At 57.9% G+C, this 15,891-nt stretch overlaps 6 protein-coding genes across 6 annotated transcripts; 3 read left to right on the top strand and 3 right to left on the bottom strand.

The window, feature by feature from the left end:
- Positions 1–2,223: 2,223 nt before the first annotated feature.
- MAM_05190 (SNARE complex subunit) lies at positions 2,224–3,315 on the bottom strand (the record flags this gene model as incomplete). The annotated part of the gene is made up of 1 exon (XM_040823988.1): positions 2,224–3,315. The coding sequence occupies one exon, from the start codon at positions 3,313–3,315 to the stop codon at positions 2,224–2,226; it is 1,092 nt and encodes a 363-aa protein (XP_040678147.1).
- Positions 3,316–4,310: 995 nt separating this feature from the next.
- Positions 4,311–4,829, bottom strand: MAM_05191 (EB1 protein; the record flags this gene model as incomplete). The annotated part of the gene is made up of 1 exon (XM_040823989.1): positions 4,311–4,829. The coding sequence occupies one exon, from the start codon at positions 4,827–4,829 to the stop codon at positions 4,311–4,313; it is 519 nt and encodes a 172-aa protein (XP_040678148.1).
- Positions 4,830–5,955: 1,126 nt separating this feature from the next.
- Positions 5,956–8,335, top strand: MAM_05192 (dependent RNA helicase drs-1; the record flags this gene model as incomplete). Its single annotated transcript, XM_040823990.1, has 2 exons — positions 5,956–7,566; positions 7,625–8,335. The coding sequence occupies 2 exons, from the start codon at positions 5,956–5,958 to the stop codon at positions 8,333–8,335; spliced, it is 2,322 nt and encodes a 773-aa protein (XP_040678149.1).
- Positions 8,336–9,474: 1,139 nt separating this feature from the next.
- MAM_05193 (actin patch protein) lies at positions 9,475–11,955 on the top strand (the record flags this gene model as incomplete). The annotated part of the gene is made up of 1 exon (XM_040823991.1): positions 9,475–11,955. One exon carries the CDS (start codon positions 9,475–9,477, stop codon positions 11,953–11,955), a length of 2,481 nt encoding a protein of 826 aa, XP_040678150.1.
- Positions 11,956–12,323: 368 nt separating this feature from the next.
- On the bottom strand, positions 12,324–13,057 carry MAM_05194 (uncharacterized protein; the record flags this gene model as incomplete). Its single annotated transcript, XM_040823992.1, has 2 exons — positions 12,324–12,937; positions 13,045–13,057. The coding sequence occupies 2 exons, from the start codon at positions 13,055–13,057 to the stop codon at positions 12,324–12,326; spliced, it is 627 nt and encodes a 208-aa protein (XP_040678151.1).
- A 625-nt stretch (positions 13,058–13,682) lies between these two features.
- Positions 13,683–15,299, top strand: MAM_05195 (Flavin-binding monooxygenase-like family protein; the record flags this gene model as incomplete). The annotated part of the gene is made up of 2 exons (XM_040823993.1): positions 13,683–13,937; positions 14,010–15,299. 2 exons carry the CDS (start codon positions 13,683–13,685, stop codon positions 15,297–15,299), a joined length of 1,545 nt encoding a protein of 514 aa, XP_040678152.1.
- Positions 15,300–15,891: the final 592 nt, after the last annotated feature.

Here is a 15,891-nt window from a genome sequence, read left to right on the forward strand (position 1 = left end):
ACCCGAGGCTGGCTGGCAGCGAGGCGTGATTTCTGCAGCTCGGAGCTTTGACTTGGGTCGACTGGTTGAGGTTGGCTGGTTTGGTTGTGGGTTGTCTCGCATTGTTTACGTCGATTGACATGACCAGCTCCATTTTCCTGGCCGGGCCTTGGCACACTTTGCTCGAGCTCCGGCGCCAATTGATTGGATCAGGGTGACGAGGCGTGGCGGGGCGGGGCGCAGGGACTCGAGTGCACAGCAAACGCCGCAGCGATGCTACACAGGTGAGGTCCAGCACTGCGGTGGGTGTACGTAGCGGGTGCATGTGCCCCCGTGCCCCTGTACCCTGTGCCGTACGCCAACAGCCAGGCCATCACCACGGTTGGCCCCGCATGCCGCTAGTCCGCGAACCTCCTCCGCGACACTCACCCCAGGCAGCGGCAGCGTGCACCAGAGAAAAGAACAGGGGAACGAGGGGAAAAAAAAGAAAAGGGGGGGGGGGACAAGAAGCGTCGCCGACTAGGTCATGTAGCCAGCCCTTCCATGTTGCTCTATTGCTTCGACATGGCAAGCAGCCACGAAGCAAGGTGCATGTGGGCAGCGGGGTGCATGTCGTGCAACGTGGCCAAAACCACTCAGCTCTCGACTTGAGCGCTTCCCCATCTGCAGCCAGCCATCCTTGCTTGACATGGAAGCGTCAACAACAATCGACACGGGCCATGATGAATTATTGCACATGGTCCAACAAGCTTGCAGAGCTGCAGAGCTGCAGAGCTGCAGAGCTGCGGAACTGCGGCAACTGCGGAATTGCAGGAATGCTAGCTCTCAATGGCTGCTGGGTCTGCATCCATGGACATGGTCAATATCTCCGGTTCTTCACATCCAACAAGGCGCCTTGATGTCCCTTCAACGTTGAACCATGCTGCAGACTTTTTCTTTCCCTGTCGTCGCATCATGCCCATGGAGCTCTCTGCAATAGTACTCCAGACAGAGATGGGGGTACACGAGGCGAAGGGACCCTGTCGCCACAGGGGGCCTAATCATTGCCGAGCAGTACTCCCGGCACCCATCCCGAGTAAGTAGACACGCAGTCCGCTTCGTTTTTTTTAGATCAGTACGGAGTACGGCGTACCAGTCGAAACCATGCCGCCCGCCACAAGAGAGTCATGAGCACAGGGCAGCAGCGCAAAGGACAAGAGCCACCGACCAAAAGCAATACAAGGGGAAACAGGAGAGGAGGAGAAGAAGCAAAAAAAGAAGAAGAAAAAAGCCGCCAAGCCCGCTAGCCTCCGTGATTCGTGACAAGAAGAAACGTAGGATTGCATCAAGCACGGCATGAGTTGACGGGGCCAAGTAACATCAACCTGCCAGCCAGCCTTGGTTGGTTCCACCCTCGTTGTAAAATTGCTCACCGTGTCGTGTCATCCATGATCCCATCCATTCAGGATCCGGTTGAACCGCGAGGGGGCTGTTGCCCAGCAACCAAAGTCGCGACGCGTTGGTCAGGTGACGTGACCTCTGTGGCCGGCGGAGGGTACCACCCGGCACCCACCGCCTGGCGAGACGTGCCGCGGGGCCTCGGCCTCGTTTCGTCTCGTTTACAACCTTCCTCAAGTTTGATCGTGTCGCACGAGTACGCGCATACACGCTGATTTAGGTTTTCAGAGCCGACGTCTCAGAGAATGCCAGTTCGCCGCACAGCACGTGGTGCTCGTGAACGCCCGACGACCGTTTCTGCAGGGCGGACAAGAAACCTTGTCCCCTAGCCCTGTCCCGTATGCTCGATCCGGAGCATAGCCAGTTGCCAGGCCACGCAGGCAGCGTAGCGTGTCTTCTCCCTCAGGTTCCATCTACACTGCTACGGTTGGAGGCTTCGATTTGTACCCGTCGTCAGGGCTATGGATTCCCCTCGACCAGACAAACCAGGTGAATGACATAATGTTCATGTTGCTGCTCTGTTGTAATGCTACGCACGCAAATGCGTCGAATCTGCCCGGGCACGGCGCAGCGCACAATCGCTCACCACCCGCAGATGCAGGCGCTCGCCGTCAATGGGACCAAGAGCCTCGACAACGACGAAACCGCACACACCTCACCAACCGTCTAGCCCAGTCCCAAAATGTGCAGCAGCACGTCGACAGCCCATCCAAGCCCCTCGGACAAGTTGTCCCCCATCCACGCCGCCCAGACGACCAGCTCCAGCGTTCCCATGACAATCTTGACCGCCACCATCAGCAGGGCTAGTCACAGTTTCTTGATCCGGTTCCGAGCCACGCCCAGCTTATCATTCACCCTGTCTACGTCGCTGTCCAACGCTGCCAGCATCTCGGACTGCGCATCGACCTCGTTCTTGATCTGGATGCCCATTGCCTTTTGGCGCCGGATAATGTCGGCCAGTTTGTCGACGGCCTCGTCCTGGGCGGCCATTTCTCGCTTCTGCAGCTGGAGGACCCCCTCGTTGTCGAGCTCCCTCGTTTGCGCGGTTTCGGGCAGCGGTGCGCCGAGGACGCGGCCCGTCGCCGGGCGGGCGCTCCTGAAAGAGGTTGCTTTCTCGGCGGCAGCTGTGTTGACGGTGGGACTGCCACGGGGGTGGCTGCCCGACGACGACGCGATGAATAGGGTGGTGGACAGTTTCTCAAGGGCGTCGCGCTCCATTCGCGCGTTGGACACGAGGTCTCGGCGACGGCGGAGCTCGCCCTCGCCCAGCCTGTTGGATTCTTGGATTTTGCGGAGGCCATCCGATAAGCTGGTGACGGTGGTGCCGGCTTTGAGGAGCACCCTGCCTGCTGCTGCGCCCGCCTCTGCCGCCGCCTTGCTGTTGCCCGTGTCCGATGCCGCGTCTCTCCGTGACAGGCACTGCCTCGCCTCGTTCAGGTGCTGCTTCAACTCCCTGTACATGTCCAGCCATGTCTGGGGATCTGCCGCCCCCGTCGCCGCCGGCCTCACCATCCCCGCCGCCGACACTGCTGAGCTGGTGGTGCTGGCGCTGGGCAGGTTCAGAAACGCCCGCCAGGCGGAGGTGTCTCTCCATCGTCGGTCAGGCGTCTCCGCAATCGTCCGGAGATACTTCTCCAGAGCAATCTGTCGGTCCCTCGCGAGGTCAGGTGAGCGCACGGTAGATTTCAGCCAGTGCTTGCCCGGGAGGGGCTCCGGCGGCGGCACGCCGACTTGTTGGACGAGCGTGTTGTGAAGCTTTGCAAAGTCCGAGTAGCGCTTCTGGACGACAAACGACCGTAGGGGTAGCCGGAGTGTGATGTTGTACAGCGTGTACGGTTTGGAACCGACGTCTTCGGAGACACTGGTGGACGGGATGGCAATCTCTGGTGGCGGGGCCATGGCCGCCAATCTGTGTGTTTGTCGGGACTGCTCTCGCGGTGCAGGTCTATCCTATAATGTGCCGTAGACTCAAAAGAAAACGACTTGCGTGGCCTTGCCGTCGCCAAGTCCGGTTTCGAGACGGCAGGAAATGTTGATGGTTGATGTTCTTTCCCGGGTCTCGAGCTGCGTCACCCTTCCGATCGAGGGTATAAGTTGGATGAGTCGACGGAGAGGAATTGCGGGCTTGCAGTCCAGGTGCTCTACGTGAATTCAGAAAGAGGAGAGGGGAACGTCATCCGTGACCGGGCTCAAATCCCGCTGCCTGCAAGGGTATCGGTATGAAGACATGAAGCTGGGTGGACTTGAGCGAGCGGCGATGATGAAAGCAATTGCCTCAGGGTGGAGAAGCGCCATTAGCCTCTGGTGACTGATTGGCTAGCCAGCCGTCCGGGTGTGGCTGCTACCCCGTACTCCTACACATGCCAGCCACATCCGGTCAAACATTAGGATATGGACCAACCAAATTTGGCAGAATGGTCAGGTCGCTAAGCAGGAGTCAGGAGGAGAAAAAGGCCCTTCTGGCCCATGCCATTGCCAAACCAGGAGCCGGGAAATCACGACGCCGATTTCGTATTTACCGCACCCCATGTCACATCAAATAAACGCATTGTCCCACATAACGTTACTCCCCAGAGCTCATGGAGAACAATACTGTCGTCGTGTGCTCCGCCGTACCCCAACTCCAATCTCCGCTCATCAGTACCTGTCCAACATCATTCATTGCTTTGATCTATTTGGGCAGTCTGGTAACATCTTCCAGAGAAGGTAGGTAAACCGTAAATCCAGCCCCCTTCGTTGACTCATAATACCAGTCATCAAGCATCACCACCACGGCATAATCGCATCGCCATTCCCCCGTTTCATCTAAGTCCACAGCCCTGTATGTCACTCCTTCGCATGCTGACCTTGACCCCTCTTTTCAAACAACATGAGCCCGCATTATCTAGCGGCGCCTAGAATGTCTCCTGGTCGTCAAGCGGCTCGGCCTCTTCAGGAATTTCGAACCCTTCTTCCGTCGAGTACAAAATAAGCTGAAATTGCTTGACCAGTCCATCCTCTGCCTTGTCAAGCTCAGGGTCCTCCTCGACAGCCTGCTGAATTAGGAGCTCAATATCGCGAAGCTTGCTAAAGTAAAAGTCTCGCTCACGCTCCAGGCCCGCGACAGTTTCCTTGAGCGTGGCATTCTCTGCCTGTAGAGCAGCCATGTTATGGCCACCAGCAGCAGCGGTCCTAGCAACCCGGGGGGCAGCAGCGCCCCTCCGGGCAGCGCCAGTCGAGACGGGAGCTCTGCCCGCCGCAGAATTGCTACTGGGCAGAGCCCCTCCCTTTCTCCGCGCGACGGCATCGTAGTCGTGATCGGGGAATTTAAGGTCCCAGTACTTCTTGGCCCACTGCAGGAACTCCAAGTTATCCTGCATTTTGCACTTGGTAAGCGCCTCGACGGGAATCACCTTGTCAATTTGGTGTTTCATAAATGAGTCTGATGCAGGCCGTCAGCACGTGTAGTAGCAGAACGGATGCATATGAGCACTTTATGCGGGGTGACGCATTCGTATGGTGTTCATACTTTGCAAGATCTTAAAATTCTGCACATACGCCCATTCTCCATTGGCGTTGAATTTGACCCTGGACATAGGTATGTCCATATATATGCTGTCGAAAATCTGGCAAAATGCAGCACTATTCGCGTAAAAATCTTGGTCAGAACGTCTTCCGTTTTAATCTGCATCGTCTTCGGTCTGCCGGTATCGTCGTGCGCCTCCATGCCCTTGTTTGCATCATGCAGTGGGAGAGGGATAACATTGAGCCGTCAGACTCACCCAGTGCCGCATTGCTCGACCTTGGTTATGTTGAGCTGGAGAAGGCTGTTCAGCCACTGGATAAGTTCTTGTCTGAAAGCATTATACGATTAGTGAGCGGCTGCTCGTATGCAGCGGAATCGGGCGCGAACCGCTACCAACCTGGATTCAGACATGTCGACTGTCTGTTTGTGGACACGGGCTTGTTTGGCTGTGCGAGGATTCGGCGAATGAGCAAGTCCGGGAACTTGAGCAGCTCGGTCGCAACACGGAAGCCGCTGACAGGGGAAAGCAGCAGGTGTCGAGAAAGCGTAAACAATAAATAAATAGACGAACAAGATGCGGTTGTGCCAGGGGAGGCAATGCACAAGGCAGCGATAAGGGGACTTGGAGAAATAAATCGTTTACTAAAAGTTGTCAGTCTGGGACAGGCAAGCGTCGTCCAATCAACCGAGACTTGCTTGGGGGCGTTCACTGTGGGAACTTGGACCCCAGCACGCGAAAGAGTCGTGTTGGCGGTCGGGAAAACAACGGGTGTCTTTCCAGTACCTGTTGTTCCTGAAAGTGCTGCCCAACCAGGCAATTCCCACTCACCGCTAAAATTTTTCGAAAGCTCAAACCCGGCAGAAAATCCTTGGGCGAGCTACCTGCGGTTCTACGACCCTAGGACCGGCCGACAGGGGAGTTTTTGCTTCCCGCCAGAGGTAAAAAAGTGCCAGAGTTGGTTGAGAACTGGGTTCTAAACAATCAGGATCCTCCCAAATTATATCACTGTATAGGAGGCTCCGGTGACATAAAAATGGCGCCGCAGAAACGAAAACCAATCGACGATGCTTTTATCACGACGCTTTCCGACAACGACGAAGATCTTTGCCAAGAAGAACTGCCAGTGCTTCCAGCCAAGAAGAAGACCAAAACCAGCAAAAATTCGAAAAAGCACAGTAAAGTCGACGAGGCATCTGATGAAGACAAACCTCAGGGTATCTGGGGCCCTAAGGATGATGACGATGGCGCCATGGACTCTGACTTTGAGTTTGTCGCAGATGATGCGGGGGAGTTTGGCGATGAAGAATTCGAAGGCTGGGGATTCGAAGGGGCTAAGAAGAAAATGACTGAGAAGAAGGGTGTTGATCTGGAAGAGATCATTCGCCGACGAAGAGAGAAGAAAACTGGAAAGACCGATAAGTCTTTGGAAAGCGCTGATGAAGCGGTCGAGGCTGAGAACAACCTGGACATGACCCTGGATGATGGTGATGATGAAGTGCTTGCCGATGATGCCTTCGGAATGAATGTCGACTCTGAGACTGAAGAGCAGGAGGAAGAAGCAGAAGCAGATGACGGAAAAGACACGGATGCCTCGGACAAGGCTGATGCCAATGACGATGACCACGACGACGAGCCCGCTTCCGACAATGACTCCGTGGCTACACCAGAGGCTCACCCCGACGATGCGGCTTCTGACGCCAGCGACGGTGAGGAAGATGCCGAGGAGGAAGCGAAACGGGCCGCCTTCTTTGCCCCCGAGGAGGGACACAAGTCGGGCAAGACAATAGACCTTTCTTCGTTCCAAGGCATGTCGTTATCTCGACCTATCCTGCGTGGCCTGGCCGCCGTTGGCTTCACCAAGCCCACGCCTATCCAAGCCAAGACTATTCCTATTGCTCTCATGGGAAAGGATCTTGTTGGTGGAGCCGTGACTGGTTCTGGCAAAACTGGTGCCTTTTTCGTTCCCATCCTAGAACGACTACTGTTTCGCCCTAAAAAGATCCCGACCACTCGCGTCGTTGTTCTCACGCCGACCCGTGAATTGGCCATGCAGTGTTGCGATGTGGGCACAAAGCTGGCTCGCTATACTGATATCAAGTTTTCCTTGGCTGTCGGCGGTCTCAGCCTAAAGGCACAGGAGGTCGAGCTTCGTCTACGGCCTGATGTCATTGTTGCCACGCCGGGTAGATTTATTGACCACATGAGGAACTCGGCCAGTTTCAACGTCGACACTGTCGAGATCTTGGTTCTTGATGAAGCCGATCGCATGCTGGAGGATGGATTCGCAGACGAACTCAATGAAATTCTCACGACATTGCCCAAATCAAGACAGACCATGCTGTTTTCGGCCACCATGACCTCAACCGTGGATCGTCTGATTCGAGTTGGACTGACCAAGCCTGTGCGGCTCATGGTTGATTCACAAAAGAGGACTGTGACCACATTGGTACAAGAGTTTGTTCGACTACGACCAGGGAGAGAAGACAAGCGGATGGGATATCTTGTACATCTTTGCAAGGCATTTTATCAGGAGAGGGTTATTATTTTCTTCCGTCAGAAGAAGGAAGCTCACAGGGCGCGCATTATTTTCGGCTTGCTAGGCCTATCGTGTGCCGAATTACACGGTAGCATGAACCAGTCACAGGTTAGTAGAAGCCACTTTCAAGCGCACATGGTCAAGGTACTGAACTGCTCCTCTACAGCGTATTTCCAGCGTTGAAGCATTCAGAGACGGCAAAGTTTCGTATCTACTGGCCACAGATCTTGCTTCGCGTGGTCTGGATATCAAAGGCGTCGACACAGTTATCAACTACGAAGCACCTCAGTCCCTCGAAATTTACGTTCATCGTGTCGGCCGCACGGCTCGCGCGGGGCGGAAGGGCACAGCGGTGACTCTGGCGGCCGAGGGCGACCGCAAGGTTGTCAAGGCTGCCGTCAAGGCTGGAAGGACACAAGGTGCAAAGATTACGAGCAGAGTCATTGCCCCCGCAGATGCAGATAAGCTGCAAGAAGAAATTGACGGCATGGAGGATGAAATTAACGAAATCATCCAGGAAGAAAAGGAGGAGAGGCAACTGGCACAAGCAGAGATGCAAGTAAAGAAGGGCGAAAATTTGATTGAGCACGAGGCGGAGATCAAGTCAAGACCGAAGAGGACTTGGTTTGAGACGCAGCACGACAAGAAGAAGGCTAAGCAAGCCGGCAAGGACGAACTCAATGGCTTGCGTGAGTCGCTGAAGAAGAAAGGCAGCGGAAAGTTGAGCAACAAGGACAAGAAGACGCTTGACGCTAAAGCCATGCGATCGGGGGGGAGGTTATGGAAGAAGGGCAAAGGGGACGCGGAGGCGCACAAGGGCAAGGGCCCGGGGAAGGCGAAGGGAAAGGCAAAGGGTAGAACCAAAGGCAAGCGGTAGCGTAGAGAAGTGGACTTGGACGTGAAGACGAACATGGCATTGCATGTATGGAGTACTCCGTACTGTGTGGATTGACACGACGATGTAACCCTGTGCGCAGATGAAGTTGGGCGTGATAATTACCGACCTAGGTCTAAGTTCCGAGTACGGAGTACGGACTCCGGGTAGACAGACAAGTCGACATTGGTAGATTACAGATTACATCAGCGCCTCAGCCACACAGACGGAAACAGTGGCGCGGTGGGCCAGTGGCACATGTGCTCGAGCGGAGAAGCCACTTGACGCTCTCACGTCTCACCCAGCAAATGCAGTCACGAGCTTGAGCTCTCCGCTGTCCTTGGCCAGCTTCCGCCACGTCGCATCAGCAGCATCGCTCCGTTCATCCAGTTCTCGTACGCTGTGCTCCGAGGACCCAGTCGGCTGGACCAGACCACGCACCGCACCAAGCCGCCGTGCCGTGACCACGGGCACCGCATCCTGACGCGGCCGATCAGGTGCTCCCATCACCATCCACCGCCTCTTGTTCCATATTATCGTCGTCGTCGAGGACGGACATGCATGTGCCCCAACTTGAGCATTCGACCCCTCTTCGCCACTCGGCCAACAGGACGGACGGCTTGTATAAATAAAGCTCTTGGACTCTGTGCCACCAGGTTCTGGGTTCTGTCAACCGGCCGGATACCAATTCCAGGGGCGCAAATCATCTTAGGACCAACCGCTGACTCATAGTTGTGTGAACTTGTGGCAAACTGGCGCCGTCACGGTTCCCGTTCTTTGGTCGTCTTCGCCCGCATCCCAGGCATAAGCAGAGCCTTCTTCGATATCTGTCTCCCCAGGCTGTCCGAGATCGGTACCGCCAACGCTTGCTCGACTTCCACCTCGACACGCTCCCGCTCGTCAAGCTCAGGCTTCAGTCCCGTATTTACCGTTACTTGGTCCGTCGCCAAAGTAAACGCGCCGACAAGCCTCGCATTTTGGACTTGGTTGCGAGACATATTCGGAGGATTCTGCTTGGTGCTCGAGATCTCCCCCGTCCCGCCCCTCGCGCTACTGGCTTTGCAAGCAGTCCGCGAAGACGACTGCGGCCGCCATTCAAACATGTCGAGGCGATCACGCCGAAAGCCTTGAACTCAAGCAAGATGCCTACCTTTGCGGGACTGACGGCCAACGGGTATGGCCTCGGCCCAAGTGACGCATCGCGGGATGTTGGGGAGAGAGGGGAAAGAGGTTACAGGCGAAGGAAGCTCGCGGCCATGGCAGGAAACCTTTACCGCAGCGGACAGCAAGCCGTCACGGAACTTCGGGACTCGTATGCGCAATCCAGAGGCAGAGGCGCTGTCGACGACTTTGCCATGGACCAGAGCACACATATTCCCGGCGCATTCCCGGATGTTGCCATTGCCTCTCAGGGAAACGAACAGATGGTGTTGTTTCCCTCCTACGCAAAGAGACACACCAAGGGAGACTGGACACGAATGCCGCGAAATCAGCCTTTGGATCAGCCAGAAATACGAGATGAAGAGTGGTGGCGCCAAGAGTGGGAGAAGCACGAGGACGAGAAGGCGGTTGTCGACGTCGACGTCAGAGGCTGGATATACTCACCTCATGTTGGGCCCATGACGAGGAGGAATCGTATTCTTATCGGTTTGGCACGCCAGCTGAGTGGCATCTCGGCCCCCAAGGTGGAGCAAGCTTACGGATCGGCCAGCGGCGAGGTCAAGACTCAGCACCAGATACAAGACGAGATTCGCGACGAGGAAAAAATTGCTCGGGAGGCGGCCATGATCGAGAAGCGCGGACAGGAGGAGAAGCAAGTCGCGTATGCCGGTGGCTACAGCGAGATCCCACAAGATCCCAACTCACTAGGCGTTGAACCGGCTTCTGGTCTTGGACGACGTGGCAACTACACTCCTGATTCTGCGCCATCAAGCCCCATCATGCCGGCTCGACAGCCATCTAGTCTCGGCGAGCTCACTGACGCCGAGTTGGCCGTCGCAAACGCCAATCTGATGGCCCGCGTGGCTCCGTTCCTGACGAACCCTCTGGTAGCCATGCCCATCACCATTTTCTTCTACAACGAGACCAAGTCCCAATCGAAGACCATCTCGACGGATGACGCCGGCCACTTCAACATTCGCGCAGCGCTCGAGTTCATCCCCACGCATGTCAGAGTGCTCGCAAACGAGAAGCTGTCAACCACGCAACAGGTCAACATCACGGAATCGGCAGGTGTTAGTTTGATTAGCGACATTGACGATACGATTAAACGGTCCAACATCTCTGGCGGCACCCGGGAGATTTTTCGCAACACGTTCGTGCGAGACCTTGGCGACATGACCATCGAGGGGGTCCGGGAGTGGTACGCATACATGCACGAGCTGGGGGTGAGCATGCACTACTGCTCCAACAGCCCATGGCAGTTGTTTCCCGTCTTGGCCAGTTTCTTCAAGGTTGCCGGCCTGCCCCCGGGATCCCTCCACCTGAAGCAGTACAGTGGGATGCTCCAGGGAATATTTGAACCGGTTGCAGAGCGCAAGAAGTCAACACTGAATCGACTTGTCAAGGACTTCCCCCATCGAAAGTTCCTTTTGGTTGGCGACAGCGGCGAGGCGGATCTGGAAGTATATACAGACCTGGCTTTGGCCAACCCGGGCCGTGTTCTGGCCATATTCATCCGAGACGTGACCACGCCAGAGGCAGCCGGATACTTTGATGCCGCGTTTGACTTGAGCCGTAGGAAAATGTCGAGCATGGCGCTGGACGACGGTAGGACAGGAAGCATCAAGTCGGCAAGTCGGCAGAATTCAGCGCCCGGTACCGTGGGCGAATCAAGGGCAGCCTCGGGACCTGTTATGGGAACGCTGATTGACTTTTCTGAGGAGCCAGAGGAGGCGAAGCTGGATGAGGCCGCGGCGCTTGCGCAAGTGAAGATGGACAACTGGGCCGGGGGGCTGACGGCGGCTGGTACGGCCGCGCTCGCTGCCGGACGAAAGCCGGCGCCTCCTCGACCAGCAAAGCCCGCTGCGTTACGAAGCGCGCCAGCGCAAGCCAACGTGTCGAGCGTCACGGCCAAGGCTGATATCCCGCCGCCCAAACCAAAGCGGCCGCCGGGCCTGGGAGGCGCCGGCCTCCCGCCTCTCACGACGATAGCAAGCGCAGGCCAAGACGATGGTGGCCAGACCAGCGACAGCTCGTCAGCACCCGGGTCGCCGAAGCAGGACCCCGCCGCTCCTCGGCTGCCCAGACGTCCATCTGGGCTCAAGGGTCTCAGCCCTCGTCTTTTCGGCAGAGGGGCGCCATCCTCCAATGCAGACGTCGACTTTGAGCCCTTGCCGCCGCCTGCTGCTGCGCCGCCGCCGCCCTCGTTTGGATTCAGCTACTACCGATCAGGGTCGCGGTCGGGATCGACAACGCCATCTGGCTCGCCCACGCTGGGCGCCCAAGGCGTGAACAAGAAGCTCGAGCTGTGGAGGAGAAGACTGGCACGCGCCCACGAGCAGCTGGATAGCCATGGCGTCGCGCTGTATACGTGGCGCACGGGTCACGACGTCGTTGACGAGGCAGTGGGGATAGTCAAGTCGGCGCAGGAGGAGGACACGAAGACGATGCAGAGGGGCTGAGTGAGGAAACGTGTACGACGGGAACTGCGCTTTGGCTAGCATAGCGTTGATATTTTTTTAATCTCTCTACCTTTTGATAGACGGTGGCTCGGCAGATTCGGTGAAGGTGGCTTGCTGGGGAGCTTTAGGAATCATGCCACAGACTACTATCATCGAGGGTGGTCACGTCAGTGGGCTCCGTGGGACGTTGGCGATATTGTCTTGACGAGGTGATGTGTGAAGTCGGTGGCACCGGCATCTAGAGCCACTGCCGCGACGACACGACGCGCCGCCGTTTCGATACCAAGACTCCAAACCAAGCACTGGGTCAGCAGCCACCGCGTACACGGGTGGCGAGGGAACGCGGCCCTCTGTCCACCCGCAAAGCACTAGGCGACTCGTTTCGCAGTCTTGCTCCCGTTCAAGACGTGATACACGGGCAGGAGCACGACGGCGCCCACGACGCACAGGGCCGTGCTGAACAACTGCCACAACAGGCAGAGCCAGGGTCCGACGCGGGGCACGAGGAACTGCGCGCAGTCGTTTGTCTGGTACAGGTCCTCCTGGGAGGAGATGTAATACCTGGCGCGCTCCTGGCCGGGGCCGGAGAGGGCGGCGCGGGAGGCGGGCGACGGGGAGCGCTGCTTCCGGAGGGCCAGGACGGTGAGGAGGCGCACGCGCGCCGCGTACAGGGGGACGAACCAGATGGCAAAGGTCTGGCGGATGCTGACGTAGAGCGTGTCGGTATGGGGGTCGAGCACCGCCGAGTCGACGGTGATGTCGATGTCGGGGCTGAGGGTGCGGTACCAGCGGTAGATGCACAGGATGAGCCAGCGGGAGTTTGTCTCGCGGGCCAGGGGGACGGCGCCCTTGTGGAAGGACGGCACGCGGCAGAAGGGGTGGGAGAAGGACGCGTCGGGGAGGAAGTACTCGGCGAGGGTGTCTTGCTGCTGCTGAGGGGAGCCGGTGGTGAGGGTGGTGATGACGGAGGCGATCTCGGCGACTGGGGAGCTGGCATTAGCGGCGGCTCTGGCTCTGGCTCTGGCTCTGGCTCTGGCTCTGGCTCTGGGAGACGGGCGCGGCGCTCTGTGGGCGCGGGGCGGTCGGTACCTGGATGTTCCATCTTGGAGGCGATCTGGTGCTGTTGAGGATGCGAGTGCGTTCTGGTGGTGGTGGTGGTGATGCTGCGACTGGGCCGAGTTGGCGACGGCCGGGCAGCGACACGTCGAACGGCTCCGACGGGACGGAGGGACGGATGGCGTCGTAACGGCAGTAAGACGGTCTTGATTCCCTTTTTCTTCTCCTCTCTTCCCCTTCTTCTTTGGTCTTTTGCGGGGGACTGGCCGCAACCGTAAACTCCCGAGCACGCGTCGACGTCACCGCGGGCTGCTGTCGGTGATCAGCCTCCGCGTCTCCACGACGTCTTTGGCTCTCGACCCATCATCACAAGCCACCTCCGTTTTGGCTGTCGAGCGTTGAAATGTCGCCGTGGCGGGCCGACGGCCGTGTCTGGCTCCCGCGAGGAGCTCCGGAAAAGCATGTGAAAATGGTGTCATTTTGACGTCACCATCCTGTCACCCTCGACGCCAATTGCGGCCCGTGGCTTTCTCCGCACCCCAAGCACGAACCAGGAACCGAGCAGACGTGCTTTGGTGTTTCTGAGCAGCCTCCCTCGCGGCCGACATAACACAAGACATTCTCAACACGGCCAACATTTCGAGACTCGACCTCGACTGCAAAAGCCCATCATGACGGCCAGGTCGCAGCGTGCCAACCCGCTGCTCAACCCGCTCCTCTTTCTCTACCAGCTCATCCAATGGACCATCAACTACGCCCTCTCGCCCAGCCCGCCCAAGTCGGAGGCCGAGCTGTCGAGGCCCAAGATTGCCGTTGTGGGAGCGGGCATCACGGGCATCACGGCCGCTGCCCACTGCGTCGGCCACGGCTTCGACGTGACCATCTTCGAGGCCGGGCCCAAGGAGCAACTGGGTGGAATTTGGAGCGTGTGTTTCTGTCCCCTTCCTTTCCATCCTCACCGACGACGTCGAGCCTGTGGCTGACCTCGCCGGCGGCAGAGAGTCAACGACACGTCCGCCCTTCAAATCCACTCCGTCATGTATAGATTCCACCCTTCGGTCAAGTGGGAGCGCGGGTACCCCGACCGTGAGCAGATCCTGCAGCAAGCCACGCAGCTCTGGAAGCGATACAACCTCCAGGGCAAGACCAGGTTCGACTTCAGCGTTCGCAAGGCCTACCGGGACGACCGCGCCCGCTGGATCATCAACGACCCGTCCAACGGCCGCTTCGACGGCCTGGTCGCCGCCGTCGGGACCTGCGGCGACGTCAAGATGCCGAACCTGCCCGGCCTGGACTCGTTCCGCGGCGAGGTCTACCACTCTAGCCAGCTGGGCGGGAAAGACGTAAAGGGAAAGAGGCTCGTCGTCGTCGGAGGCGGCGCGTCGGCCGTCGAGGCGCTCGAGTTCGCAGCCAGGGCCGACGCCGCCAGCATCTCCATCCTCTCGCGGTCCGAGAAGTGGATCATCCCGCGAAACATTGTCGTCGACACCCTCCTGTCCTTCAACATCTTTGGCCAGGAGACCTTCCTCTCCTTCATCCCCGAGTTCCTCCTGCGCAGGCTCTTCTACCGCGACCTCGAGGACATTGCGCCCCCGCGCGACAAGGGCCTGTTCATGGACACGCCCATGGTCAACTCGGACATTATGCACAAGCTGCGCGACGGCAGTGCCGCCTGGATCCGCGGCGACATCGACGCCGTCGTCGACAGGGGCGTCCGCGTGAACCGCCGCGCGAGGGGGGTCCCCAAGGGCGGCCCGGGCCACCTCGAGGTCGTCGACGCCGACGTCATCGTCATGGCCACCGGCTTCAAGCGACCCTCGCTGTCCTTCCTCCCGGACGACTGCTTCGCCGACCCCTACCAGCCGCCCCACTGGTACCTCCAGACCTTTCCGCCCGCCCATCCCTCCGTCTCGGCCATCAACTGCACCTACGTCTCGGCCATTGGGTCCGTCGGCAACTGGCACATTGGCATCTACACCCGCATCCTGCTCATGTTCCTCGTCGACCCGCTGACCCGGCCCAGCCCCTTTTGGATGCGCCGCTGGATCGACATGACGCGCCTGCTCAAGAGGTCCAGCCCTACCGGAGCCTTTGACTTCTTCACCTACCTCGAGCTGGTGTGGTGGTTCGTCTTTTGCGTCACCATCAATCCGTTCCGCTGGAAGTGGGCCGTCTTTGTCTTTCTCGGCATCGGCATCGACTTGCCCAAGGCCTTTGTCGAGCGGGAGAAGAAGTTCTTGAATGGCGTCAGGGGATATGAAAACAGAGATGCCGGCAGTAGCTTGTGAGGAAGTGCGGCGGAGTAATGGTGGCGCCAGCAGGACGACACGGTGTAGTGTGCCGGGGGGATTCTGGAAAACGGGTCTTGGTGGCATTCTTATTTGTTTGTCTTGTTCCGGGCATTACTAGTTTGGGACATGGGGACCTTTTGGATCAGGTTGTCTCTCAAAAATGGGGAATCCATGCCAGGGCATCTCCACATGATGTGTTGAACACGGCATGCAGCTATATTCCGTACGTGGAACTCGTCGAACAAAGCGTAGCAGCATCCTGAACTCTGTGATTTCCCTGCCAGGGGCTATAAAAGAAAGAAAAAAAGGGAGGAAAAAAAGAGAGGAAGAGAGAGAAGCCTACAGCTTCAGCTTCTTGTCAGAGTTTCCAAACTCAAAACGTGCCCCTTGGCCGTCTGTCTGCCAGTACTCAAAGTTGTCCTCCCTGTCCACTCTCGTAGATCCTTGGCAAAACACTCTGTAAGCTCTCTTCTTCTCTTCAGCAAACATGTCTTTTGCCCAGTCGTCCCTGGCTCGCACTCACCTGCGAATTTTGCACGGAATAACGAGCCGCTCCTTGTCCGCCTCCACACTCGTCAGGGACAGGGCC

This window comes from Metarhizium album (assembly GCF_000804445.1).
Source record: "Metarhizium album ARSEF 1941 chromosome Unknown scaffold_12, whole genome shotgun sequence".
Taxonomy (NCBI): Eukaryota; Fungi; Ascomycota; class Sordariomycetes; order Hypocreales; family Clavicipitaceae; genus Metarhizium; species Metarhizium album.